Source organism: Pithys albifrons, chromosome 16 (genome assembly GCF_047495875.1).
Source record: "Pithys albifrons albifrons isolate INPA30051 chromosome 16, PitAlb_v1, whole genome shotgun sequence".
Classification (NCBI taxonomy): domain Eukaryota; kingdom Metazoa; phylum Chordata; class Aves; order Passeriformes; family Thamnophilidae; genus Pithys; species Pithys albifrons.
The window spans coordinates 208,688-234,036 of NC_092473.1; the positions used below are offsets into that span (position 1 = coordinate 208,688).

Below are 25,349 nucleotides of genomic sequence, written 5' to 3' on the forward strand. Positions count from 1 at the left end.
CGTACCCACTGAGGCAGCGACACCGGGGCCCTCCGGATCCCATCGCGGCGAACCGAGCCCCCGGGGGCGGGGCTGTCCCCAAACTCCCCTCTGAACCCCCCAAAACTCCCCCGAAGCCTCCCCTCCCGTCGGGACACGACGCTGACAGGAGGCGGCTCCGCGGCAGACGCCGCTCGTTCGCCGCCGCGTTCGCCTCGCGAAGTCGGGGCTGCTTGTAACGCCGGGAACACCAGGAATACCGGGAACACTGGGAACAACAGGAACGCTGGGGTTGCAGGGCTGCTAGTAACACCGGGAACGCCTTTAACACAGGGGCTGCCAGCAACACTGGGAGCACCAGGAATACTGGGAACACCGTAACACCGGTAACTGCTCGGGCTGCCGGCACCGCGGAGCCGGGTAAGCGGGCGGAGGAAGCGGCGCGATCCCGGCGAAGCACCGGGACCCTCGCGGACACCGAGTGGCACCTGCTGGGGATATCCGGGAGGGCACAGACGGGGGGTCCGTGCTGGAAGCGGGAGTCTGGGCTGAGGTCGTCTAGCCTGGAGCGATGGGGAGCCGCGGGAGGAACTGGGAACCTCGCGACGGGACCATGCTGCTCCTACCCCCGAGTCCCCCGACTGGGTTGTGAGGGGTCTCTGCGAGCCGAGTCGGGGCGGGAGGTGATGGGCGCTGCCGGTTTGGGGAGTCCCACCCTCTGGAAGGCAGCGGGGCAAGGGTGTCCCAGGGGACCCCTGGAGAGCACTCCCTGCCTCCTGAGCCTGGAGCCATGGCCCCTTCCCAGGTCACCCATGGGTGCCAGCTGGAATGGCGGCGGTGGCATTAGGGCTGTCACGTCGGCTGTCACGTCGGCTTTTGCTCCCCTCCGACTTCACCATCGCAGCCCGGGGCCGGCAGCGGTGGATGGAAGCTGGCAAGGTTCATCCAAGAGGTGTGATCCAGTTACAACCCCGACTGCTCTGCTTGGCATTCCCAGAGGTTTTGGCTCCAGCAGGGAAGTGACCCGGGACTGTGGCAGTGCAGGACAAGCCCAAGATCTTCTCTGCTGCCTCGAGAAGTACATCTTCTCCTCCACACCAGTGTAGGTGGCTGGCAGAGCCGAGTCATGCTCATTCCTCCACTTCTCATCCAGGATCCACCCAGCTCAGCCTGAGACGCACCTTGGCGCTGGGAGCACTGGTCACAGGCTGGTGGGAGGAGCCATGAGGAACATGCTTGGATCTAGATACCTTCAGAGCATAGTCCAACTCGCCTGGATGTGCCTGTTCTCCTCTGTGCCGGTGAGGGCCAAGCTAGGGCCATAGGGCAGGGGGGTTGGCACTGCCAGTCTCTGACCCATGGTGAGTGGGCTCCATCCTAGCTCCATACTGTGTCCCTGCCCATCCCAAGGATGCAGCACACAGTGGTTTGCTGGAGGGATGCAGGTTGTGGTACAGAAGTCTCTGACACAGCTCTGGGCTTGCAGCACAGTGGGGCGAAGGTGCTGGAGGAGACCTTCAAGGAGTGGCTGCGGTACCGTGACGAGTGTCTGAGGAGGATGGCAAGTGAGCCCTACCCAGCAGGTACCCAGCCATGCCCAGCTCAGGGTCAGACATAGGGCACACAGAGCCAGGGCTGGATTTTATCCCTTCCCCAGCATCGTTTGCACTGGTCACCCCCATGGCTGAGGGACAGACCAGGATCTCCATATCTCAGATGGAGTGCCCAGGGCTGGAATGCAGGGAGGGGGTCCAAGGCTGGTGTGGGGTACCACAGCCCATTCAGGGTGACACCAGCCCTCCCAGAAGTGGGATGGCAGGGCTGTATGTGACTGTGCCACCAGCATCTGACCATCCGCTCTTCCCCCCTGGCTGCCCTTGAAAGGGCTGTTCTGCAACCGAACATTCGACATGTACGCCTGCTGGCCCGATGGGAGCCCCGGCACTGCCGTCAACATCTCCTGCCCTTTCTACCTGCCCTGGTTTGAAAAAGGTGAGGATGCCCTTCTGTCATCTCACTGCTGGAAGCCAGACCTGAGCCATGCTGGGCAGTAGAGGCTCTCAGGGGTCCCCTCCTGCCTGATGATGGGAGGAGAGAGACCCACAAGCAGACCTGGAGTAAGGGGACATGTGGGGCACTGAGCAGAGTTCATGCCCTGTTCATGCCTGCCCTGGAAGAGGGTGTTTGGTACTCAGCAGGGTCTGACCTATCATCCCAGGAGAGGGGTTTGGGGAAGCCCAAGGAGAACATGCTGGTGCATTGTGTCCACAGTGAAACACGGGCTGGTGAGTCGCAGATGCGGCACCGATGGGCAGTGGGTGATGGTGAACGATAGCCAGCCCTGGAGGGACTACTCACAGTGTGAAGAGGAGATGGAGGTCACTGCTGAGGAGGTGGGACCCTAGCCTGGGCACCGGGCAGGGATGGACAGGGCACCCTAGCCAGGGATGGACAGGCACCCTGACCATTCAGCAGGTGCTGCCCAGGGTCACAGGTGCTGTGCTCACCTGCAGGAGAGTATCCACAGGCTGATGGTGAGCTTCAAGGTGCTCTACACCGTGGGGTACTCACTGTCGCTCCTCACCCTCATCTCTGCCCTGCTTGTCCTCATGGTCTTCAGGTAGGAGTGCAGGGAGGACACAGCCCTGGCCCTGGTCCCTCCCAGCTGGTGACAGCTGAGCCCAGGAGTGCCCTGCCTGACACCTGGCACTTGGCAGGAACCTCCGCTGCACCAGGAACTACATCCATGCCAACCTCTTTGCCTCCTTTGGGCTGCGTGCAGCTTCTGTGATGGTGAAGGACGCGTTGCTGGAGCGTCGCTGGGGCATGGAGCTGGTGCAGATGGCTGACTGGGAGGCTCTGCTGAGCCACGAGGTAAGTGCTGCCCTGGTGTGACCCTGATCAATGCTGGGCTGGAGATGGGCTGAGGACCCTCCCCTTGGGCACGGGTGTGCAGAAGATGCCAGTGCCTCTGCAGCCCCGTGTTGGTGGGTGAGCTCTTGGGGTGTTGGTGCTGGCCAGTGCACCTGATGGATGAGGTTTTGGGTTACCTGTGCTCCTGATAAATGAGCTCAGGGCCAGTGCAGCGCCCCACACCTGAGGGATGAGCTCTTGAGGTGACTGGGCACCCTGTTTGTGACCTCTCAGAGTGCTTGGGGTGCCTGTGCAGTACCATAATACTATCTGATGGATGAGCTCTCGAGGTGCCCATACACCCACTGGGTGAGCTCAGGGCAGTTGTCCCACCATGGGTGAACTCTGTATAAGACCATACACCTGATGAATGAGATTTTGAGATGCCCACAAGCCTTCTGGGTGAGATCAAGGGTAGCCATGCCCCTATGGGTGAGCAATTGAGGTGCCTGTGTAACACACCATACACCTGATGGATGAGATTTTGTGGTGCCAGGGTCCCTCTGATGAGCACTAAAGGGGCCCCCGTGCCCCCATGTATAAGCTCCTGGGGTGCCTGTAAAACACACACCCTCTGGGTGAGCTCTGGGGTGCCCAGGTCCCCACGGGTGAGTTATTGGGGTGTCTATAATACCATACACCGGATGGATGAACCCTTGGGGTGCCTGTGCCCCTGTGGGTGGGCACACAGCCAGCCTCTCCTCACACAGTGGCTCTCCTGTGGCAGGTGGCACTGGGGTGTCGGGCAGCACAGGTGCTGATGCAGTACTGCATCCTGGCTAACCACTACTGGTTCCTGGTGGAAGCTGTCTACCTCTACAAGCTGCTTGTTGGGGCCGTGTTCTCTGAGAAGAATTACTACAGGCTCTACCTCTACCTGGGCTGGGGTAGGGGCTACCTGGGTGTGCGGTGGGGAAGGGACAGTACCCAGTGCTGGGGGGCACTGTGGTCCAAACCCACCCCAGAAGGGTGCAGGGGAAGGGGCTGTGCTGAGCCTGGGTGTTCCCACAGTGCCCCTGCCCCAGGGCTGGTTTTTCAGCTCAGGAGAGTGCTTGGTTTTACAGGGTTTGCTGTGTGACTTGCAGGAACCCCTGTGGTGTTTGTGGTGCCCTGGATGGCCACCAAGTACCTGAAGGAGAATGCAGAGTGAGTGGGGATGTGGGGGGGTCCCTCAGGGATGCTCAGCCCCAGGCTAGGACTGGATAGAGGCTGTTGAGGGTCCTTGAGCTACCTGGCTGGGGCTGGAAAGCTCTTGGCCTCATCCTGCACCTCTGGCACTGGGTGATAGTGCTGCTCTCTGTGTCTCCCTGGGCAGGTGCTGGGCACTAAATGAGAACATGGCTTACTGGTGGATCATCCGCATCCCCATCCTGCTCGCCTCCCTGGTAGGGGACACCTGGCAGACCTGTGCCTTTCTGGACAACAGCAGCTCAGCCCCTGGCTTCCAGCCCTGTAGTCCCTTGGGGAAGCTCCCAGCAGAGTCCAGAAGGGAGGGTTGGCCTCCAAGGATCAGCTAAATTCACATGGGGATGGTTTTTAACAGCAATTTTCCAACCCTCCCCAGGCTCTGAGGGTCTGTGCAGGAAGGGGGGTGTTGAACCCCAGGGAAAAGGACTGGGAGCGGCCTCTGCTGCTTCCTAGTCAGGATTTTGGGATGACAGGAAAGGAGGAGAGGCATCAGCAGCCTTGGCAGTACAGGGTGTGTTATCTCCTGCAGGCCCTGAGAGTGCATATCGTGGCCAGGGTGGGTTGCGAGGGGTGCGCATGCAGTGCTCTGTATGTCCCTTCCACTGTTTCACCCTTCCCAGATCAACCTGCTCATCTTCATGCGGATTCTCAAGGTGATACTGGCCAAGCTCCGAGCCAACCAGAAGGGCTACGCCGACTACAAGCTGCGGTGAGCTGGGAGGGAGGGCGTGGCCAGCCATGAGTCATCCCTGGTGCTGGGGTAACACCACATCCACCCCCCCTATCCATCCCCACCCTGCTCCTCCACCCTTCACATCCTTAAACGACCACCCTGAACATTAACTAGGACATTTAGGGTCCCCTTACACTCTTCCAGGCTGGCCAAAGCCACACTCACCCTCATCCCCCTCTTTGGGATCCATGAGGTTGTCTTCATCTTCGCCACTGACGAGCAAACCACAGGCATCCTGCGCTACATCAAGGTGTTCTTCACCCTCTTCCTCAACTCCTTCCAGGTGAGACAAGAGTGTGACATGTCCTTGTTCTGACCACATCATGGAGCAAGAACTGGGGGGACCCTCTTTTAGCTCACTCTCCCTGTGGTACCTCCATGGGGAAGGGAACACCATCTCTCCCACCCTCTGCCCTGGTGTTGAGTGTGTGATGGTGCCTCTTGTGCTCACTGAGGCAGCATTGGCAGGGCAACCTCAGCCTTAAAAGCACCCAGAAATGGGCTGGGGGGAGACTAAGCTCATCCCAGCCCCAGGAGAGAGATGGCAGTGGGGCTCACTCCCTGCTCTCCCTCCAGGGTTTCTTGGTGGCTGTGCTGTACTGCTTTGCCAACAAGGAGGTACGTAACTGCCACAGCATCTCCTGCCCACCTTTCCCATCCCATCCTGTGCCTGCAGGGAGGGCACGGCCAGGGACAAGCCCCCCTTCTCCCCTTCGTGCCAGGTGAAGTCTGAGATGAAGAAGAAGTGGCAGCTCTGGAAGCTCGACCACCCAGTGCTCTGCTGTGCCCAGTGATACAGTGACTGCCCCACGGAGCTCGGGTGGAGGGCCCATGATGGGGCCCAGCTGGAGGGTGGGGAGCTGTGGGAAGCTGTGCTGGGCAGTGCCCACCTGGGACATCCAGATTGGGACCAGTGTCTGGCTGTGCCACACTGGAGCTGCTGGAAGGGACATCCCATCAGTGTGGTCCCAGGGGGAGGTGGGTACCCCAGACTCTTGCCAGGCATCACTGCCCTCTCAGCAGGGCAAACCTTGCCTGGGTTTGGGGACTGTGTGGGTAGTGCCTGCTGCTTCCTACTACCAGCTGTGCACCATCAGCAACCCCTGCCAGCATCCATGAGCCATGTGGGGGGGAGCGCCCTGCCTGCACACACCTACCCAGTGGGAGGGCAGCTATAGGGAGCCTGGCCCTCACCAGTGGGAATGGGAGACTCTGCTCGGCCTGGCACTGCTGCATGGACCTGCTGCCTTGGTGCCCCAATCCATCAGGAGAGGCATCCGTATCCTCCCTTCCTTGTCCTACCAAAGGACCATCTGACCAACACCCTGACAACTCCCAGACATCCTGTAAAGTTCTTCACAATCAGCTGCTGCTTCTGTACCTTCTCTCCACCCTCATCACGGACACAGAACACAGCACCAGCACCTGCCTCCTCCTTGCTGCTCTTGAGCTGCACTAACTGCTTAGTTCCTCCTCTCCAAGCCCCTCCCACAGCAGGTCCCCCCTCGCCGTGGGCAGAGCCAAGGATGGGGCCTCCAAATCACACCGGAGTGAAGGGTTTGAGTATCAGCTTGCTGGAGCCAAACCTAGTCTTCTGCATCCCAGGTCCACCATCCAGCTCAACCACCTGCTCTGCTGGTGGGGAGAGCTGGGCAGACCCAGACAGGAGCCATACTCTGCTCAGGTATCCCAGGCTGAGATTCAGTAAGTTTGCTTTCCAGTGAGGTGTTAAAGCATCAGCCTACGTTGCCAAGCAGCCTGTGAAACCCAGGAGCATCACCTCTGCCTTGGCAAGGGAAGCATCTGAAGCAGTGGTTTGAGCAGGGTGGCACATACCTGTTTTCCAGCTCCTGTTCTGGCCCTGTGTTCTCCTGAAGAGTTGGGAGCAGCTACAGTCACCACCACCATCACACTGGCTCCTTGCTCTTACCCTCAGGAGCAGGACAGACACGCTCCCAAGTGCTTGCTCCTATGATGTGGTCCTTCCTTTCTCTTGCAAGAAAGACCCCTCCAGGTTGGAGGAAGCAGCTGGGACTCTGCAGCACATGCACACAGGCACAGGGGGTTCTCTAGGTCCTGCCCCTTCCCTGACAGGCTGGGGCAGCCTCACAGAGGGGCTGCCTCAAGCACACCAAGGAAAGAGGCTGTCAGGCTGGAGTCACACAGGAGTTGTCCTGGATCAATGTAGCCCTCGTGTTAACTCTCTTTTCAGATGTAAATAAATGTTTATTTTTCAGCAAGCAGAGCCTGCTGCCTCTCTCTGCTCTGACTGAGGGAAGTAGCTTTTCCACACCCAGAGCTGAATCACACAATGGCTTGGGTTGGAAGGGATATGAAAGCTCCTCTCGTTCCAACCACCTGCCATGGGCAGGGACACCTCCCACCAGCCCAGGTTGCTCCAAGCCCTGTCCAACCTGGCATGCAACACTTCCAGGGATGGGGCAGCCACAGCTGCTCTGGGCAACCTGTGCAAAGGCCTCCCTACCCTCGCAGAAAGAGTTATTTCACAATTTCCTGTCCAACTCTGCCCTCTGGCTGTTGGAAGCCATTCCCCCTTGTTCTGTCACTCCATCCCTTGTCTCAAGTCCCTCTCCAGCTCTCCTGGAGCCCCTTTAGGCACTGGAAGGGGCTCTTAGGTCTTCCCAGAGTCTTTTCTTCTCCAGGTGAATCCCCCCCAGCTCTCCCAGCCTGGCTCCAGAGCAGAGGGACTCCAGCCCCCAGAGAATCTCCATGGCCTCCTCTGGACTCGCTGCAGCAGCTCCACAGGTGCTGATTTGCTGCTCTTTGCTGGGATCCAGTAGATTCCCACATCACCCCCCAGGTAGTGCTGCAAGGGTGGCATATCTGAGGAGCCAGGCAGCGCTGGGAAGCCAGGGATGAGGCATGCCCAGTGCCCCGAGACTGCAGCCCCTGGGAGAGGACGCTAGAAAGCACTGTAAATGGTCCTAAATAAATGAGGGAGCTTATTCATGATTCCACAATCCAGCTCCCTCCAGAGAAATGCACACACCACAAACAGGTTCTCAGTTTTTATTCTTGTATCCAAGTCAGCAAATACTATTTTCCTCAGACAGCTTACCTTAGGGTAGCACCAGGCTCCCTGCTGCCTGCACAGCCATCCTGGTTAACATTCTCTCTTTAAGAAATTGCCTCCTCAGGAAAACACTATTGTAGAAAATCCCCTCCCCAACGTCCCCCTTGTCTGCTTTCACAACATGGAAGCCTTTACACCTGGGCTCCTGCAGCACCTTTTCTGGGGCCTCTCTCTTTTCTTCACACACATTGCCACATCTCTCCTTTTCCCAGGTTCCAAAGCACTAAATTCTATTGGATGTACCATTTTAACCCCTCCAACCCACATTTTCCACCCTAAGACTGGGCAGAGCCAGACCCAAATCTGTGTAGTCTCCTTCCAGCCATGTCCTGCACAGCCCACCCAGTTCTGAAGGCACTGCTGAGCCAGGGCTTCCCATGCTCTCCAGGGGCTCCCAGGCCCTTTCCCTGAGATTTTTGGTGTGGTTTTGCCTAAATTCAAGGGACACAGCAGTGACAAACCTGTACTAGTGCAATGAGAGGCACTGCCAAGGCTAGGGAGGCCTTGGCACTCCCCACCATTCCTCCAGTGACAGGGAATGGGGGACAAAGTCCAGAATACTCTTCCCAGCCCAGCCTCCACATTCTAGAGGAACTTCCAGGCATGCTTAGGAGAATTAGCTCCACCTTATCAAAATTCTTCAGGGTGAAGCTCCTACAGCTTTGTCCTGCAGCTGGCACTGGGTGCCCACATGCAATATGGCACTTGCTAAAGACGAAAAAATGGTGTGTTGCGGTGAGTTTAAGAGTTAAACACAAGCAGAAGGTAGCACCCCCAACACACAGGAGCTGCCAGTGGGGCAGGGACACATCAGAAAGGGTCCTACCTGCCTGGTTTGGGACTGTGGGTGCCCCGAGGCTGTCCCAGGAGGCACAGACCCTCCAGTCAAGACCAGATGGTTACATAGGCAGACTCGCTCTCAACCCTCCCTAAAGGGACTCCTTGGGCAGTTCATCAGAAGGGGTGACCAGTATAAAGGATGGAGCCAGAAAGGTTTTCTGTATTTTGGCATCTGTGATCAAGGTCTAAAAATCAGAAAAACACACGTTTTGTCCTCTTCCCCCAGAGACTTTTCCCAACTCACGAAGACCATTGCTCACAGACCTCAGGTCTTGATTGTTGTTTGTGCCCTCCCTCACAAAGACTCAGTAATAAATAGGAACATAGAAATGCTGGTAACCATTTTACACCAAGGTCCCTGTCATCAGAGCCTCATGGCCCGGCTCCCAGGGACAGGGCCTCTTCCTGCACAGCCTGTCCTTTGAAAATACCCACACCAGAATGGCCTGGCAGAACTATTTCCAAACACTAAGGCTTGGAATCAAAGGCAGGCAGTGGTGAGCTTCATCTAGGATGTGGTTTCTTGTGCCCATCTTCCATTGTGACACAGCTCTCTCTTAGTCCCCACTCTGCTGCCCTGGTAATCTGCTGCTTGCCAGAGGCATGGGAGGGGCTCAACAGTCATGAGCTCTTCCTTTGCTCTCATGTCCTTCCAGGGGAACATTTGCCTTGCAGCCATGTCCAGTGCTGGGATCTTTGGCACAGACAAACCAGACCAACAGTCTCTGTTACAGAGCATTTGCCACAAAAACAAGCTTTGGGGAATGGAATAATGTGAACCAAGACAAGGTTAATTCTTGCAGTAGCCAGGAGGGGCATGACAACTAGCACCAGGAGATTATTCTGTACTACCTCCTGCCATACAGAGGGGCTTGGGGAAAGGGGGGGAAATTGTTTGCCCTCTGTTATTAATACTGTTGCTGTTACTGTTTGTTTTCTTATCTCATTGCTGTTTCCAGTAAATTGCTCTTATCTCAACCCCTGCTCTTTCCCCTCTGTGCCTCCAGTTCTCCTCTCCATCCCACCACAGGGGGAGGGAATGAGCATGGTTGGGAGAGTTTCAGTGGGAGCATTATGCTGGGGAATTCCATCACTAAACTACAACATGTGATCACAAACAACCTCTGAGGAGGGCAAGAATCTGAGGAGAACCAGGGTGAGCTGGCTGGAGGAAGAAGCTCTGAAGCCCAGATGTGGGATGCTAGTACAGCAGACATTCCAACTAGAAACAGGGCTGCATGAGCTTCACTACAACTCAAAGAGCTAAACATTACAAACTCCACTCACTTCACTCCTCCACAACAACCTGACATCTTTATGGCCTCCCATATGTCTTCTGTGCCAATCCATGGGGCCCAGGAGGAGCCAGGGACACGTTTCAGAGGCTGTGGCGAGGTTGGGATGCAGAAAAGGATAATTAATTGATTGCTGCGTGTAACTGTCAACTTTCTAACACCACACAGACCTGAACAAGGACTGCAGGAAGCTTAAGGCAGGTGAAACTGGGTTCAGAGCTTCTCCTCTTAACCTAAACCTTCCAGGGTGAAAAAGGATCCTGAGAACCCAGACAGCAGCCATGCCCAGAGAGCTGCTGGTTGTCTTATTCTGCTGTCCCTCATCCTCCCACGTGTGTTCTCTGGTGGCCGAGACCTCCTTCTATGCCCTGCCAGCTGCAGTGGCACTCAGCAGAGCTGCAGCGCTGCTGGCACGGCCCTCGTGCTCACTCTCTCAGGCACACTCAGCTTCCAGGTGGAACAGTCACCCGACGTCAGTATTCCTGCAGCCACCAGGAAAAAGAGGCCAGTCACCCCTTGGTGGGACAGAGAGACATGGAGACTAAGGGCTTTCCAAAGGGAAAAACCAACCAGAGGGCATGTAAGGGCTAGTTAGAGTCCACACCCAGTGTTTGTGCTATGAGGGAGCACTGGGGACGTGTAGGTGCCTGGGACTGGCAGTGAGGGGTGATGTCCCTCTGTGCCACAGCCTGTCCCTGTGGATGGATGGCAGTAATTTCCACTCACCCTCCCGCTTTGTTATGGCTCTAGCCAGCTCTGCCCGCTCTGCCCTGGGGCTTGGAGCCTTTGGAGGTTTTGAGTGACAGTCTGCAGAGCTTTTCCTGAGGACAAATCAAAGGGAAAAAATCAGCATTAGGAACAGGGGAGGGAGCGGGGCAAAAACAGGCTGCACTCAGCCACTGCTGTACTGCCTTCCTGCTGCCTGCCCCCCTGCAGCTTCCACCATCCCAGAAACAAGGTGTCTCTACCCTCTGCTTGTGGCTGGGACAAGTTCCTGTCATCAGGAGAACAGGACACAGGCTTTAGGAACCACTTCCCAAGCAGCTCTGACCACTGAGCAGGAGATGCAAGGGCCACACATGCCCTGTGTCTCAGCCTGGGCCTGTTAGCAGAGGATGAGGCAGACCCCAAGATCTGCAAGTGAGCTCAAGTGCAAGAAAATGCCTGCACCAACTACAGAGCCTGGAGACTTTCCTGAAAGAGGGGATATTGCTGGGTCCCTTTTACCATTCCAAGCCATCAGAAACCCACCCAGTCAGGCCTCCCCAGGGCACAACAGTCCCTTCATGTGTCCAGAGCCCTTTCCTCCTTACCCATCTCTCCCACACATTCCTCCAGCACAGCTGATAGCTCAGGCAAGCTCAGGGACTTCAGGGAAGGTGGCCACCCTTCCAGCACTGCAAGGAAAGAAACCACACAGTTAATCCATCCACATTCTCTCTGTGACAGAGCACAGACAAGGGGTTGATGTTGCTGGGAAGCATCCACACTCAAAGTCGCTCCAGTTTGTAGTTTTGAGTCACATGGGAAGAGAGCTGGAACTGCCCTTGTCAAACTGAGGGGGTTGGTTTTCTGGCAATTCTACCACTTTGGAATTTATGTTTTTATACTGGTTGGGCCACACTTAAAAATCTGAGATTAGGTGTAGTGGACAGAACTCGACACAATCTCTGTCTCACTTTTAAAACAGAGGAAGCAAAGAGCAGAAAAAAGCATGTCATGGGCAGCAGGATCACAGAATAACATACTGATTTGGGTTGGAAGAGATCTTAAAGACCATTTCCCTCAAGGGACGTTAAAGACTCCCATCTCCCTGTCATAAGCAAGGACAGCTTCCACTAGGCCAGGTTGCTCAAAGCCCTATCCAACATGGCCTTGAACATTGTCAGGGTTCATTTGCTAACTCCTTGGGGATAAGGAGATGTTGGCCAGGCCTATCCAGGTGTACAGGTGTCTGTCCCACAAACTGAATGGGACAATCCCTCAAACTGGGAGCACCCATAGCTTGGTTCAGTCCCTGCTCCAGTGCACAGTGTGGTGACACACCTGAGGTGAAGCCACAGGCCCATGAGAGTAGGGCTGTCACTGAACACCTGCCCTATGGCTCTGCATTTCTATTCACAAGCCCCTGCCAGACCCCAAAACTTCCCACTTGCTGAAAACCAAAAGTTGCTGTGAACGTCTGCTGCAGCTAAACTCCAAAGATCCCAAGTACTTCAAATGCTTCCCTCCTAAGCACTTTTCACATTCAATGCGAGGGTTTGGCTGTTCATCCATTTCCAACTCGCTGACTTCATCCTTTCAGCAAGGAAAGACAAGCATGAGGCTGGCTCTGGGGCCTCCTGTTCCCCCTTCCTTGCACTCATCGCTGCAGTTTGAGGTGTTCCTCACCTGGGCGCTCGCCGGGCCGCCGGCTCTCTCTGGTGTCCGGCACTGCGCTGCCCGCCCGCTCCGCAATTAGCCGGGAGGACAGCTCTGCCTGACAGCTCCTGCCAAACAAGACACAGCCCATCAGCAGGGCACAGGAACCCCCCTGGGAACAACGGTCTGTGCGCTCCTACCACCCGAGTACCTGTGTGGGGTGCCCAGGCCCTGGGTTACAAACTGCTCCTTGCTCCTTCCTGGAAAGAGGAAAACATGCCCCAGCCAAAACTCGGCGCGCTCGTCACCCCACCCCATCTCCATCCATGGCAATCTCTGCCCCGTTCACAGAGGAACTGAGGGGGGACAAGAGAAGGAGGGGCCAGGATGAGTAGCAAGAAGCCCAAGACAGGGGCTATGCCTGGTTGGTATGAGACTCAAGCCTGATCCAAGGTTTCTAATGGATGAAGGAAGCAACCTCAGGACAAGCATCAAAAAGGCACAGAAGTTCTCTGACTGTCATCACCACCCTATCAATTCCAGCAGTGTATCCTCAGAGCATGACAGGGCCCTTCTACCAGGCAGCCTCAGCTCCTCTGTCAGGGAAAAAGCCAAGCTCTGCCTCTTGTAGCTGGGAATATTGTTCTGCTGTTCATCTGGATCTGACTCCAGCACAGCCAGCACATCCTACTCCCTCTTGGGCTAAAGTCCATGTGCAGCAGGATTAATGTTGCTTTCAAGGATGTGTTCTATCAGTGGACAGAACAGGCCTATGACAGGAGTCCAACTGGCGCTGAGAGAAAAGCACCACAAAGGAAATAAAAGGTGTGTCAGGAGGTGAGGATGAATGGACAGGGCAGGATTTTCTGCTGGGTGTCAGACTTGCAAGGAAAGTATTTTTCACTAGCCAGAACAAGACACTGTGAGCCCTTTGACAGGGTTGGAAGTTAGAAACTGCTTTCTGCATTCACCTGATCACAAAGGTATATGCTGGGTAAGCACAAAGCCTTTTGGTTCCTTCTAGTTGAAAAAGGAACACCCACCATCCCCAAAAAGTCAGGTGACTTACAGCTCATGCATCTGACTAGAGCTTCAGATCTGCTCCTGAGGCTGTGGTTTTCCACCAGGGAAAGTCAGGCAGGATCCAAAATGGGTTCAGGTGCCACATGAGCTCTCCTGCCTTACCCTGAGCATGACCTGTAAGACTGCCAATATGACCCCAAATCCCATTTCCCAGTAGCCTCAGTGTCATTTCCTGGGAATCACTTACTTGATTTGATCCAGCAGGACTCCAGCATCCTTGGTGATGGCCTGAGCTTCTCTGAGCTGGCACTGGACGGCCTTCCAGGTCTCATCCCGCTCCATCAAGCAGCTCTCAGCCACTGCACGCAGCTTCTGCTCCTGGCACACCTGGCCCTTCATCACCTCCACCTCTTCACACCTCTGCAGCAGAGTAGAGTGGGGGATTAGGCTGGAAGTACTGCACATCATTCTCATCCCTGCTACTCTGGCATGGCCCTAGAGTAATTTTAATGGCTTAGGCAACCAGAGGGTTCCTTCCCAGTTGGAAGGGAATGATAAGGTTTGTACACTGAGTACAGGCTCTCTCCATACCAAGACCAGCCCCAAAATTACAATTCCCCCTTCCTCTCCATTTACAATGATATTAATTAGGCCAAAATTCCCAAACCAACACCAGTCTGTTCATTGACTGCTGCACAACTTCACCACAAAAATTATATTGCTGGAAAAGAGTAGGGATTCATTTCCTGCCCCTGGCTCCTATAGTTCTCAGTTGGATGGGAAACAGGCACAAAGGCTTCACAAGCATGGAGCACACAGAATGAGGAGGACCCAAGGAAATAGCCTGAAGTTGTGTCAGGGGAGGTTTTGGCTGGATTATCAGGAAAAGGTTCTTCCCTCCAAGGGTGGCTGGGCACTGAACAGGCTCCCCAGGGCAGTGGGCACAGCCCCAAGGCTCCCAGAGCTCAAAGAGCATTTGGACAACACTCTCAGGGACAGGGTGAGATTGTTGGGGTGTCCTGGGCCAGAGCTGGGAGTTGGACTTTAAGATCCTTGTGGATCCCTTCCAACTCAGCACATTCTGTGAGTTGATAAGATGTACCTGTGGTGTTACCTTACCAAGTGTGTCCACTAAAAGTTATGGCCTGGGGGAAGGGAAAAAACATTCATCATCATCATGGCTAGGCTTTGCAAACGAAGGCTTGGGAAGGGCTCTACCCACGCTTGCTGCAAGCGTGCTGGTGGCTAAAAAGACCAGTAAGACATTACAGACACAACAAAAAAACACACCACTGATCACTTACTGCAGTGTGTGAGGCCCTGAGCAGCTCACAGCAGCCTCACCTTGTGCAGCTGAATGGCCAGTTCCTGCATCTCAGCCTCCAGCCGATCTGCATAGGCCAGTTCCAGTGCATCACTGGGCGGCCGTGCGCTGCTGTGCCACCGGGCGATGGCAGAGGTCATCTTCCTCTTGGGTCCAAACAGCCTAGGGGAAGAGTAAAAACCATCGTGGATCAAGGCCTGCACCATCTGTCTCTAGGCCCAAAGGAAGAATGAGGGGGAAACCTCATCGCAGTTACAGCCTCCCTGGGAGGAGCAGGAGGGGCAGGCACTGATCTCTGCTCTGTGTGACCAGGAACAGGACCCAGGGAACAGCTGGAGCTGTGTCAGGGCAGGGTTAGGTTGGATATCAGGAAAAGGTTCTTTCCCCAGAGGGTGGTTGGGCACTGAAAAGGCTCCCCAGGGTAGTGGGCACAGCACGCACCAAGGCTGAGTTTAAGAAGTGGCCCTTGGGGATGCACCTGTGCAGGGTTAAGGGCTGGATGGACTTGATGATCCCTGGGGGCCCTGTCCAACTTGGCACATTTTGTGATTCTGTGAATACCAGGAGTGCGCTACAGCCAAGAACTACGGGGTACCAAAATTGTGTGGAAGCAGCCAGAAGAGACCAGCACTCACTTGCTATACTTTCCTGACCAGGTTGTGCATAGTTTGTAAGGGGAAAGATGAGAACATGACAGACACTCACGTGATGCCAATTTCCTTCAGATCACTCTCTGTGAGGGTCAAGAAGATCCGCAGGTCAACATCTTGCTCCTCAAACACTTGCAGATACTTCAGGCATCCGATCTGCTCAAGGAATGTTGCCAGGTCCTGCAGCCCATCCAAAACAAACTTATTTATACCCTCACAAAGGTATTACCATTTCTCTTAATCATAAATATCTGCTTCCTCATGCTGCTGTAATGTCTTCCTGGGTTCCAGCAGCAACCACAACTTCCCCTGGTTCCCTGCCCTTTTCCAGAGTCATACAACAGGATAGGATTGGCCTCTGTGCTGCAGCCATGGCCTCTTCTAACAAGTGCAGAGAAAAATGACACACTGATATCTACCCCAGCCCACAGCACTGCCACGTTTGGTAGCACACCCATAGACCTGAAAGCTCTGGAAAACCCCTCTAAGACAAGCAACACCTAAGCAGTTCTCTGTACAAGAAATTGCTGTTTCACAAGCATTCAAGTTCAGGCAGAGGCTTGGAATCAAGGGTGTTTTGGTGACAACTTTCCTTTTATCCAAGAAAGCAACTCAGGCAACCTTGGAAAAGCCTCCCACTCCTAGTACAGTGACACAGGCTGTATGACTGACTGTGTGCAGTTACCTGTGGCCCTGTGTAGGCAGGGGGTTCAGGAAGAACCAGGTGCTGACCAGAACTCCCAGCCTTCCCCAGGCAGTGGCTCCACTGGCTGTCACTGCTGCTGTAGCGGTTCTTGACCTTAAAGCTCTTGGCTTGTTTCCGACTTGGGGGACTGTTTGCATGGTCAGAGTCCTGGAAAAGAATGAAAACACTTACAAAATGTAAAGGCCAAGGATGATTGTGCAAAGATGTTAGGATCACTAGTGCAGACTCCTTCAAGACCTAAGGGCACTTCTGTACATCAGGCCCAGAGCTGTCTTGAACCATGTGAGCTGTGAGTTGAACCACGGAATAACCTCCAACCTCTTTCCCTTCCTTGGTTTCCTTGTCCCTGTAATAATACCTTTCCTTACCCAAACTACAGCCTCCCATGAAGTAGAGCCACAGCAGGATCTGGAAGGGTGATGGCATTGGCCAAGCTGAAGGCAGAGAAAAAATAATTGAAGACCCCACCTCATTGCTTTCCAAGGAGCCTTCACTGCTGACTCCCAGGGCTCTGGTCAGGCATTCACTGCTGCTGCTGCTGCTCCTGATGGTTCCCAAGTTGTTGCTGGAGAAAACATTATCCTCTGGAAAGGAATAGGGAAAAAAAATGTTTAAGGTCAACTTCAACTTCTTACATTCTGTTTTTGTGGCACGGTTATCAGCAAAACCTTCTGGAGGCATAAAGGCAGCAGAAGTCCAGAGCAAGACTTCATATGCAGGACTCATCACACAAGACAACACTAAACAGAAACACCACATCTGATCCCAGGTGCTAATCTTTCTTCAAGTCTGTTTATTACCACAGACACCACTGCAAACAGCCTTGCTTCATCTTCTTCACGCCCTCCTTTGGAACATTGGTATAAATTGATGACATCCCCACACTGAGCTTTGTCTTCTGTAGCTAAACCATCCCAGCTCTCTCTGCCTTCCCTCTGGGGAGATACTCCAATCTCAGTATCTTAGTGGGAAAGAAACATGGAAGCCAAGGGTTGGACTCACATCCAGGTGTGCACTGCAAGCTGGACCATTTTCTGAGACAGTGACCTACCCCTGCTGCTGCTGCTCTCCACATCCTGCTCATTGATCGGAGAGGTGACATCCCGGTTCCGGATGTCACCTCCTTCACAGCTGCCATCATCACTGAAGGTGACATAGCCCTGAGGGGGGACCTGCTCTGTGTGGAAGAGGAAGGAAGAACACACTAAGATTAGGATGCAAGTTATCAGGGAGGCTCCAGCAGAAAATACAATCACTCAGGGATTTCAAAATAAAGTAAGAGGCTGTTTTCTCAACTGGCACGTTTCATTCTGAAAGGGACAGAGAAAACCTGAGAATGCAGACATCTACAGCTCCCTCATACAACCCCATAGCAGCTGTACTTCATTTACATGGTTGAAATGAAAAAAAGTCAGAGGAAACAGCCTCATAGCAGAGATGCACCTTAAATAGCAGCTTTCAGCATTTCCTCTCCTCCTCACACCCAAATTATAAAAGGGCAAAAATATCTGCTTAAGAGAGCAAGGTGCTGCTGTGTCCCATCTCCAGCCCAGCATACTCTGCAAAACCAACCCCTTTGTAGCTGTGCTAAAACACCAGGAGCATCCCACTGTCATTTAGGAAGTTCACAGCATCACTTTCATAGACAGGGCCTGTGGGATAACATGAATCTGTATTTGAGAGAATGAACTGAGCTTTGAACATGTTTTGGGAGTCCATGTCCTTTGTTATTTCAACCACGTAATCAGCCTGACACATACCTATGGTACACACAGAAATACAGACTTCACACCACTGCATCTAGAGGCTGATGCCTGAGCTGGTATTTTCTGTCTCTCAGCATATTGCAAAGGCTTTGTAATCTCATTTTTAGCAGCATTTAAAGTACCAGGGAAGGCAAAAAATTAACAGGTCCAGGAGCAGCGAGTTCACTTTCATAATCAATGATTTCCTGGCCTATGTGACCACTTCCTCTGTCATCAGCTTGAGAAGGGCTCTCAAACGTTTGAGCCTTTCTCAAAATGGGAAGCTGGGCTGTTCTAAAGTGCCAGGGGAGCAGTCATTGAGGTAAGAGCATGGAAGTGTCTCACTCATCAATACCCAGCCTTGACAAAAGAGTTCAGGGGGTTTTCTTTCTAAACCAGAGATTGCAAAGCCTTGTATGATGGTGTTCACTACCTCTGTTCTGTACAAAACACACATGAATCCCAAACGCAGAGAAAAATACTGCTGGCCCAGAAAGGCTTCAGAGAACTCTCAGTCAGACTCCTAACTCTTCTCACCATAGTGAGACAGCTTCCTGGCCCCGATCCCAACTGCTGTGATCTTTGCCAAAGCCTGGGGCCCATCGTGGATGCTGGGACCCTTGGTCCTACGAGCAGGTCTCTGTCTCTGGAGAGCAGAACATGATTCATCTGAGGAACTCAGCTCTTCATATTTTCCTGTAGTTCAAACACACATTGTTAGTAGCGCAGGAAGTCATTTACCTACTTTATTTGCTACTGGTCCTAAAAATGCGGTGGAAAGAAAAAGAGAAATATGAAAGAGGGAGGGTTAAACAGCTGAACTAGGTCAGAAAAGGGCCAGCAGACAAAAATTGTTGGATTCATGACTCTCCCATCGTCAGAAATCCTGGAATTTCCAGGATAGACCAACTAGCACTACCCACCATACACACAGTATGGTACTTTGAATGCATCAAACACATCTTTTCAGGTTCCATCTCAAAATAAACAAGGTAAAACATCTGTTACCTGGACCCCTGCAGAAGACCTTGGGCACTGGGGCTGCATGCAAATCTATCAGTCCCACAATCTTTGTATGTCCATACTTCATGGCCAGTGTCCGTGCTGTGGCTCCAGTGTTATCTCTAACATCTGCTTTCACTCCCTGTAGAAAAAGTATCTGTTTAAATGCACATAGCAGAGGGCACTATATAAAAACCCCAAGGATGGTCTTGGTTCCTCCACCAGAAATACAGGCTCACCTCTGACAGACAGTTCAAGTTCCACTAATACCTTGATGCCTTTCTAGCTATCCACAGTCTTCCCAGTCCCTGAATGCCAAATAGCCCAGGTATACAGATTTTGTTCACTGCCATGGGGAACTTGTTTGTTTTATCTGAGAAGTGTTTTGTACTGCTGCCTCCTTCTGGTGGGATACTGGACAAGTTAAATGGGATGTTAACACCAAATTGTTTACGAGATATGCATGCTCATAAACTTCTGGAGGTAGAATATGCCCAGCAGCCTGAGCATGCAAGCCTGTAAGCACAGTAGAAGAATTACAGCTTTAGTCATTTCCCAGTTTAGTCATTATTTGGTTAAATCTGGACAATTAGACCTCACTCCTGTTCCTGCAAGGCCAGTGTAAAATCACAGCAACAGTCTGTGCAAAGCAGATGCTTTGAAAGCAGTCATGGAGGTTTGAGACTTCAGATGTGATTATCATCAGGGATCAAACATAACAATGCAAAAAAAGGCTGGTGTCAAACTTGCGGTTTTTCCTCTGAGGGCTGGAAGCAGAGACTTTCAGCTTTTCAGAGGACTGACATAACACTTACATGATTGAGAAGGTACTGAACAATTATCTCATGGCCAGAAGCAGCTGCTTCCATCAGAGGTGTATATCCATACACTGGCTCCCTAGAGAGAGAACAAACACATGGACTAGAATAATCACAGCTCAACTGTGCTGCAGTCATTGCCATAGCCTAACAGAACATCTCCATCCCATAACCTTTGCTGATCATAAACTCTATCACATACTGACTGTTCTACTGCATTCTGGTCTATCCCAGAAAAACTCCCTGTGGAGATTCAGTGTTACTTGATTGGCTGCACAGCAACAGGTAACTCTTCCAGGTGCAGATCTGCCTTCTAGAGGCAAGATTGGCTTTCAGGAGGTAACAAAGCAAGAACCTCTTGTTGACCTCAGGCAATTCCACATGCATAAATGTACAGCAGTTCCCAAGGCACAGGAATGCACTGCACACTTCAAAAGCCAAACTGCATTCTGAGTATATAGAAAATTCAATAGAAGACTTGCAAAGTGCACTTGAGTTCAGAGTTCAGCTCATAATTAAACAAGCAGTAAATATAATTTCTCTTGATCTTAGTAAGCAACAAACAGTGATAACATAGGCAGACTACCATTCAATTTACAGTTCATCCTTTTATCGGCTGTGCCACACTTCCTAAGGTACAGGAGAAGACAAAGGCAGGTGTCTGTGTCTGTTCACAGGTCAACTGCTGCTGTCATATCTGAATGAAAAATAACAAAATAACAGATTCCTCCTTACTTGCAGTTGGCATTTGCTCCGTTCTCCAGTAAGAACTTGACCATCTGCTGGTGCCCAGCACTGGTGCAGTGGAACAAGGCAGTCCAGCCATGAATGTCCTTCATCTCCAGCTCTGCACCTTGCTTCAAGAGAACAGACAATGTCCTTCACTGCATCCCCTCGGCTCGGGCTTTTACTGCACCTCTGTGCTGGGATAGCAAGAGTTTAAATCCCTGCATAAGGCTGAACTCACAACACAGCACAACAGAACGCTGCAACTTGTGGACAATCCTACCCCAAGCATTTAAACCATGTGCTGTGGCTTTACCTATTTATTATGGGATACACACCTGTAGAAGGAAGTAAGCAACACTCTCATTCCCACAACTGGAGGCCAGCATGAGTGGGGTCTGGCCTTCCGGCGTTGGGATGTTCACGTTCACTCCTGCTTCCAGCAGCAGGTGCACAATGTTATCATGGCCAATGTAGGAGGCATACATCAGTGGAGTCCAGCCCCCACAGTTCCTCTGGTTTAAATCCAGATCGCCACTAAATGACAAAGGAAAGAAAGCAGATTAACTACGATGGCTGAGCTGCAGGTCACACTTCTCTTGCTACCATCACTACTGAAAAAATTCTAGCACTGAAGCCTGCAGAGGAATTCCTTCCAGCTCCAGCATGACTTTAACCAAACTGTAGAATCATGGAATGGTTTGAGTTGGAAGGGACCTTAAAGACCATCTCGTTCCATCCCCCTGCCATGGGAGGGGACACCTTCCACTAAATCACTATGGAAATAATTTTTATCAACACACTTGCCCCTGAAACTTTGTGAACAAGAACCCTTAGGGAGTTCCAGGGATATGTCCCCATTGCACTGACCAGTGCAACAACCAGTGACAGCCACACCTGGCAGAGGCAAACCCAGAGCTGTGCCCTCCCCAGCCCCTCTCACCGCTGAATACACTCCTGCACCACTTCATACTGCCCGATGGAGGAAGCCGTGTGCAAGTCCACAGGGACATCCAGCTCTTCCCGACAGATCATCCCAACCCCGTGCCACATGGAGAGACTGCGGCTCAGCAGCTCTGACTCACTGGCTTCATCACTCAGCTCCGACATTGCGCCCTCAGGAACCAAAGCAAAGCACAACATTTAGCTCCTGATCCCCATTTTCCATAGAATAAAGCATCACCCATTGGAGCTACAGCTCCAAGGTGCCAGGGGCTTGGAATGTGAAGTCAGCTCAGAGCTGTGGTGTTTCAAATTCCTACCTCGACTTTGATCCACTCCTTGGCCAGAGGCAGTAACAGGTGCTGAGAAGATTTTGCTGAAAGTTCTCTCTTGCTGCAGGGGAGCCTGGGATTCAAATATACTGGAAAAATGAAAGGCAATAATGGCAAACTTCACATCTTCAAATCTTATATTAAGATTTCAGAAGCACTGGCTTTATTTCCTGCCCTTCTAAAGCAAACATGCCTAAGGAAGCTTTGTATACCCTCGTCAAGACTAAAAACCTATTTAAGATGCTCAGTGTTTTACAAACGGATGCAATTCTTGCTTTGCATGCTTTATAATACAGAGAGAGAATTAAGAATGCATGTGTCAGACACTCCTGTTTTTTCTGCAACTGTCTTCTCTTACAGGATGGCCTTGATGAAATTAACACACAGTCATTGATAATGATTATCCACTGCTCCCGAAAGTGGTTCACATCATCTCAACAGGGTTCACATTTCGGTGTTGTCAGGTTTTAAGGGAATTGTTTCTACCAATATTGTTTCCATTCTTCAGAAGCAACCCAGCCCCGTTCCCGTGAATCCTGGAAAATGCTGGAGCAGCAGCACCTGCACATTCATTATGGGAGCATGCCCACCATCATGCAGACATAACTTAATTACACAGCTCCTCCAGTTCCAGCACTGCCTGGAAGGTTTATTCCCAACCTTAGGGAATAATCACAAATTAATCACTATAACCACTCACAGGAGTGTTCTTGTCTGGTACATCATGTAGTGCTGTTCAACACAGCTGCATCCATCAGCTTCATCTGCAGCCTCAGGCAGAGAATCCTGGAATGGCTCATGTTGGAAGGGACCACTGGACATCATCTCACCCAACCTCCCTGATCAAGCAGGGTACCCCTGAGCTCGCTACTCAGGTAGCCCAGGTGGGCTTTAGTGTCTCCAGGGAAGGAGACTCCACGGTCTCTCTGGGAAGTTTGTTCCAGTTAATTGTATGGGAAGTGCTTTCCTCTCCCTGTAGTGTCATTGTCCACCATCCAGCACTTCTGGGGTTTGCTTGGTCCCACCACATATTCTGCTGAGCAGCTAAGCCAATGTAAAGAGGTCTTTCTTCTGATAACCTCTTGCCAATTTAATTCCCCAGATTGACTCATTCTGAGGTCAGGCAAATACCAAATTTCACATTGGTGAGGAATAAAACAGAGCAGAAATAGGCTTTTCAGCAACAGTTGCTCTTTAGATTCCCTCAGCTGTAACATTTCAAAACCATACTTGTAATTTCTGATAATTAGGAGCCAAGGTCTTGCAAACACCAGCTTTTCTTGTAAGAAAACCATAACAAACCATCTTTAATTCCTACCTCTTCACTCTCCATCCTTTCTCTCACACCTTCCATTTCTTCCCTCCCTTCACCTTCCTCTTGGTAAGACTACACAAGCACCATCTATTCCACTTAACCAGCAGGTGATAAATGTTTCCTTCCCTAAGATACCTGCAAAATCACTTCTTTTACTTAATAGCAGTAGTTTTTATTACACTGGGCAACCCAGAGGTCTCAGGCAAGAATATGCAGGGCAGAGCACAAATGAAAAGCCTGAATATCTCAAAATCAAAATACAAGGAGATAGAGAAGTGGATTTACATGGATCATAAGGAGGAAAATAGGAATGTTTCTTACTACAACACATAAAAGCTGCTCCTGGAAGGCAAAAATGTATGTGAAGGGAGGTAAAACCCAGGGCAGTTTGAAGAACCATATTCAGATGCATGAGAAGCTCATTGTCTCTGCAGCCCTGCTTATTAATTAAATCCATTAATTATAAACCACATAGGTGTTCGGTGTTTGTTAGAATCAGTCCCACTCAGGCACAAGTTACCAACACAAGCTTGGTGAGGTGATCCAGTCATCAAGGCCATACTCCAGAATATTCAAGGCACTCAGCCTCACTCCTACCACCTGCACTGTGCCCTAACTGCCTCCATCTTTGCTTTTTAATTTTTAGGTTTTTAAAACTCTGATATTTCACCTCAGACTGAACTGGAACATGGTGTCAGCTCTGTAAGCACCTGAGGACAGTGGGGCACAATCTACAGAACAACAAAAGTGACCAGAGCCCTCAGGGCTGAAAGGAAAAGATCTGGATGAAACAAAAGCAGGGTTGTCTTGTCCAAAGAGGAGATGCCTGGAGGAGATATGTGACACCAGCCTCAAATATATAACTGCCTACTGCCAAGAGGATAAAAGAAATAATCCTGGAACTTATTTACCAGTTAGAGTCAAGCCATGACACCTATGAGGCTGTTATTATTATTATTAAATTTACTCCATCAACACCCAACTATTTAACAGGAGCTGAACTCTACAGAACTGAGGCTCAGAACAGGCAGCAAAACCCACACTGCCCCAGATGCCGAGTTTGCTGTTTGGGCAAACCAGAAGGCAGAACAAAACTCCAAACTACAAAAATGGTCACAGGGAGCAGAGGCTGGCACTGTCCCTCCACTGTCCCCCATGAAGCTGCAGACCCTTGAGATCTGACCCGTCTCCTTCAGCTGAAACAGACCAAGTGCCCTGAGCTGCTCCTCAAACCCTTCACTATCCTTGTGTCCCTCTCCAATAGAATGTTCTGATATTCTGGCACCCAGAACTGCTTGCAGGACTCAGGGTGAGATTACACCAGAGCAGAGCAGGCACACACTCCACTTCTGTTCCTGACTTATTTCTATCTGCCCTAAATCCAGCAACAAACTACTGGACGGAGTAAGAAGCCTTGTTACATCCCTGTGTGGGTCCAAAAAGTTGTTACCAGCTCAGCCACAACAGCCAGAACATCTCATCCTTGCACTGTACCATCGACTGCTGACTCACATCGCAGCTGCAGGAACCACATCAGGTTCCAGAGGGCAGTGGTGTGGCAGAAAGTATTCCTGGATGCACCACCACACTTGGGTTCAACGCTACTTGTGCCTGTCTAAAATACACCAAGTTCAGTTCTTAATATTTTAAAGCTTGGACTCAATGACCTCAGAGGTCTTTTCCAACCTTAATAATTCTACCACGAGCCCAGCACTCTCGGGCACGTTAAAGCACACAATGCAATCTCCGAAAGATGAGACACGAGGCACAAAGGCGCTTCAGCCGCAGCGTCGGGGGGCACACGTGCCATGGCACGCGTGTGCCGCACGCGGCACGGCCAGGCCCGGCGCGGGCAGGGCCGGTCACCCACCGGCGCCCGTGCGGAGGGTGCAGCGCGGCGGGGGCGGCCCGAGCGGCCCCGCGGGGCTCCCGAGCACCGCCCGGCAAACGGCCCCGGCCCCGGCCCCGCCACGCGAGCACCTGCCCCGAGGCCCCGCGCGCCCGGCTCAGCGAGCGGGCTGGAACCGCCGCGGCCACCGGCCCCCGAGACCAGAGAGCGCCCGGGGACGGTCCCCGCGGAACTGCCACGCCACGGCCCGGCCCCGCCGTCCTCACCTGCGCCCCGCCGGAACCGGACCCGCCCGCGCAAGGCAAGCTGGGACCGCACTGCCCGCAGAGGCTGCGGACTACAACACCCAAGAGCCTCTCGCAGCGCCGGCCAATGCGAGGGGGCTGACCTTGGGGCTGCCGCGGCCCCTCAGCGCTGCCGCCGGGCCCCGCCGCTCGTCCCCGGTGCTGTCGGCTCGCCGTGCCCGCGGTCCGGCCCCGGGCCGGGGCTGAGCGGGGCGGTGGGTGCTGTGAGT

The 25,349-nt window shown here is 52.6% G+C and overlaps 2 protein-coding genes across 5 annotated transcripts; one reads left to right on the forward strand and one right to left on the reverse strand.

Annotated features, from left to right (window-relative positions):
• Positions 1-245: 245 nt before the first annotated feature.
• Positions 246-6,996, forward strand: LOC139679368 (glucagon receptor-like). The gene is made up of 14 exons (XM_071571071.1): positions 246-399; positions 1,133-1,280; positions 1,466-1,562; positions 1,864-1,971; positions 2,251-2,372; positions 2,493-2,599; positions 2,697-2,853; positions 3,620-3,779; positions 3,978-4,038; positions 4,208-4,277; positions 4,701-4,789; positions 4,958-5,096; positions 5,390-5,431; positions 5,536-6,996. The coding sequence occupies exons 2-14, from the start codon at positions 1,203-1,205 to the stop codon at positions 5,605-5,607; spliced, it is 1,302 nt and encodes a 433-aa protein (XP_071427172.1). The 5' UTR covers positions 246-399; positions 1,133-1,202; the 3' UTR covers positions 5,608-6,996.
• An 832-nt stretch (positions 6,997-7,828) lies between these two features.
• Positions 7,829-25,191, reverse strand: ANKS3 (ankyrin repeat and sterile alpha motif domain containing 3). Of its 4 annotated transcripts, XM_071571514.1 has the most exons (18): positions 22,372-24,854; positions 21,660-21,760; positions 21,341-21,513; positions 20,736-20,934; positions 20,407-20,528; positions 19,669-19,750; positions 18,860-18,995; positions 18,389-18,547; positions 17,158-17,283; positions 16,575-16,690; positions 16,086-16,253; positions 15,456-15,580; positions 14,771-14,912; positions 13,674-13,846; positions 12,434-12,531; positions 11,356-11,439; positions 10,769-10,863; positions 7,829-10,524 (listed from the first exon to the last, which is right to left on the reverse strand). In XM_071571514.1, exons 3-17 carry the CDS (start codon positions 21,505-21,507, stop codon positions 10,781-10,783), a joined length of 1,980 nt encoding a protein of 659 aa, XP_071427615.1. In that variant the 5' UTR covers positions 21,508-21,513; positions 21,660-21,760; positions 22,372-24,854; the 3' UTR covers positions 7,829-10,524; positions 10,769-10,780. The 4 variants fall into 4 exon arrangements, with proteins under 4 accessions (XP_071427615.1, XP_071427616.1, XP_071427617.1 ...); XM_071571515.1 differs by lacking the exon at positions 22,372-24,854 and adding an exon at positions 25,102-25,191 and having other exon boundaries at positions 7,829-10,863; XM_071571516.1 differs by lacking the exon at positions 22,372-24,854 and adding an exon at positions 24,967-25,090 and having other exon boundaries at positions 7,829-10,863.
• Positions 25,192-25,349: the final 158 nt, after the last annotated feature.

Coding starts and splice junctions, on each gene's coding strand:
- LOC139679368 (XM_071571071.1), top strand. CDS start 1,203: ATGAGGAACATGCTTGGATCTAGATACCTTCAGAGCATAGTCCAACTC. Junction 2,373..2,492: donor TGGAGGTCACTGCTGAGGAG/GTGGGACCCTAG, acceptor GCTCACCTGCAG/GAGAGTATCCACAGGCTGAT. Junction 4,039..4,207: donor TACCTGAAGGAGAATGCAGA/GTGAGTGGGGAT, acceptor CTCCCTGGGCAG/GTGCTGGGCACTAAATGAGA.
- ANKS3 (XM_071571515.1), bottom strand. CDS start 21,507: ATGTCGGAGCTGAGTGATGAAGCCAGTGAGTCAGAGCTGCTGAGCCGC. Junction 19,751..20,406: donor GGAGCAAATGCCAACTGCAA/GTAAGGAGGAAT, acceptor TTCTCTCTCTAG/GGAGCCAGTGTATGGATATA. Junction 12,532..13,673: donor GTCCTGCTGGATCAAATCAA/GTAAGTGATTCC, acceptor CTTGTTTGGCAG/GAGCTGTCAGGCAGAGCTGT.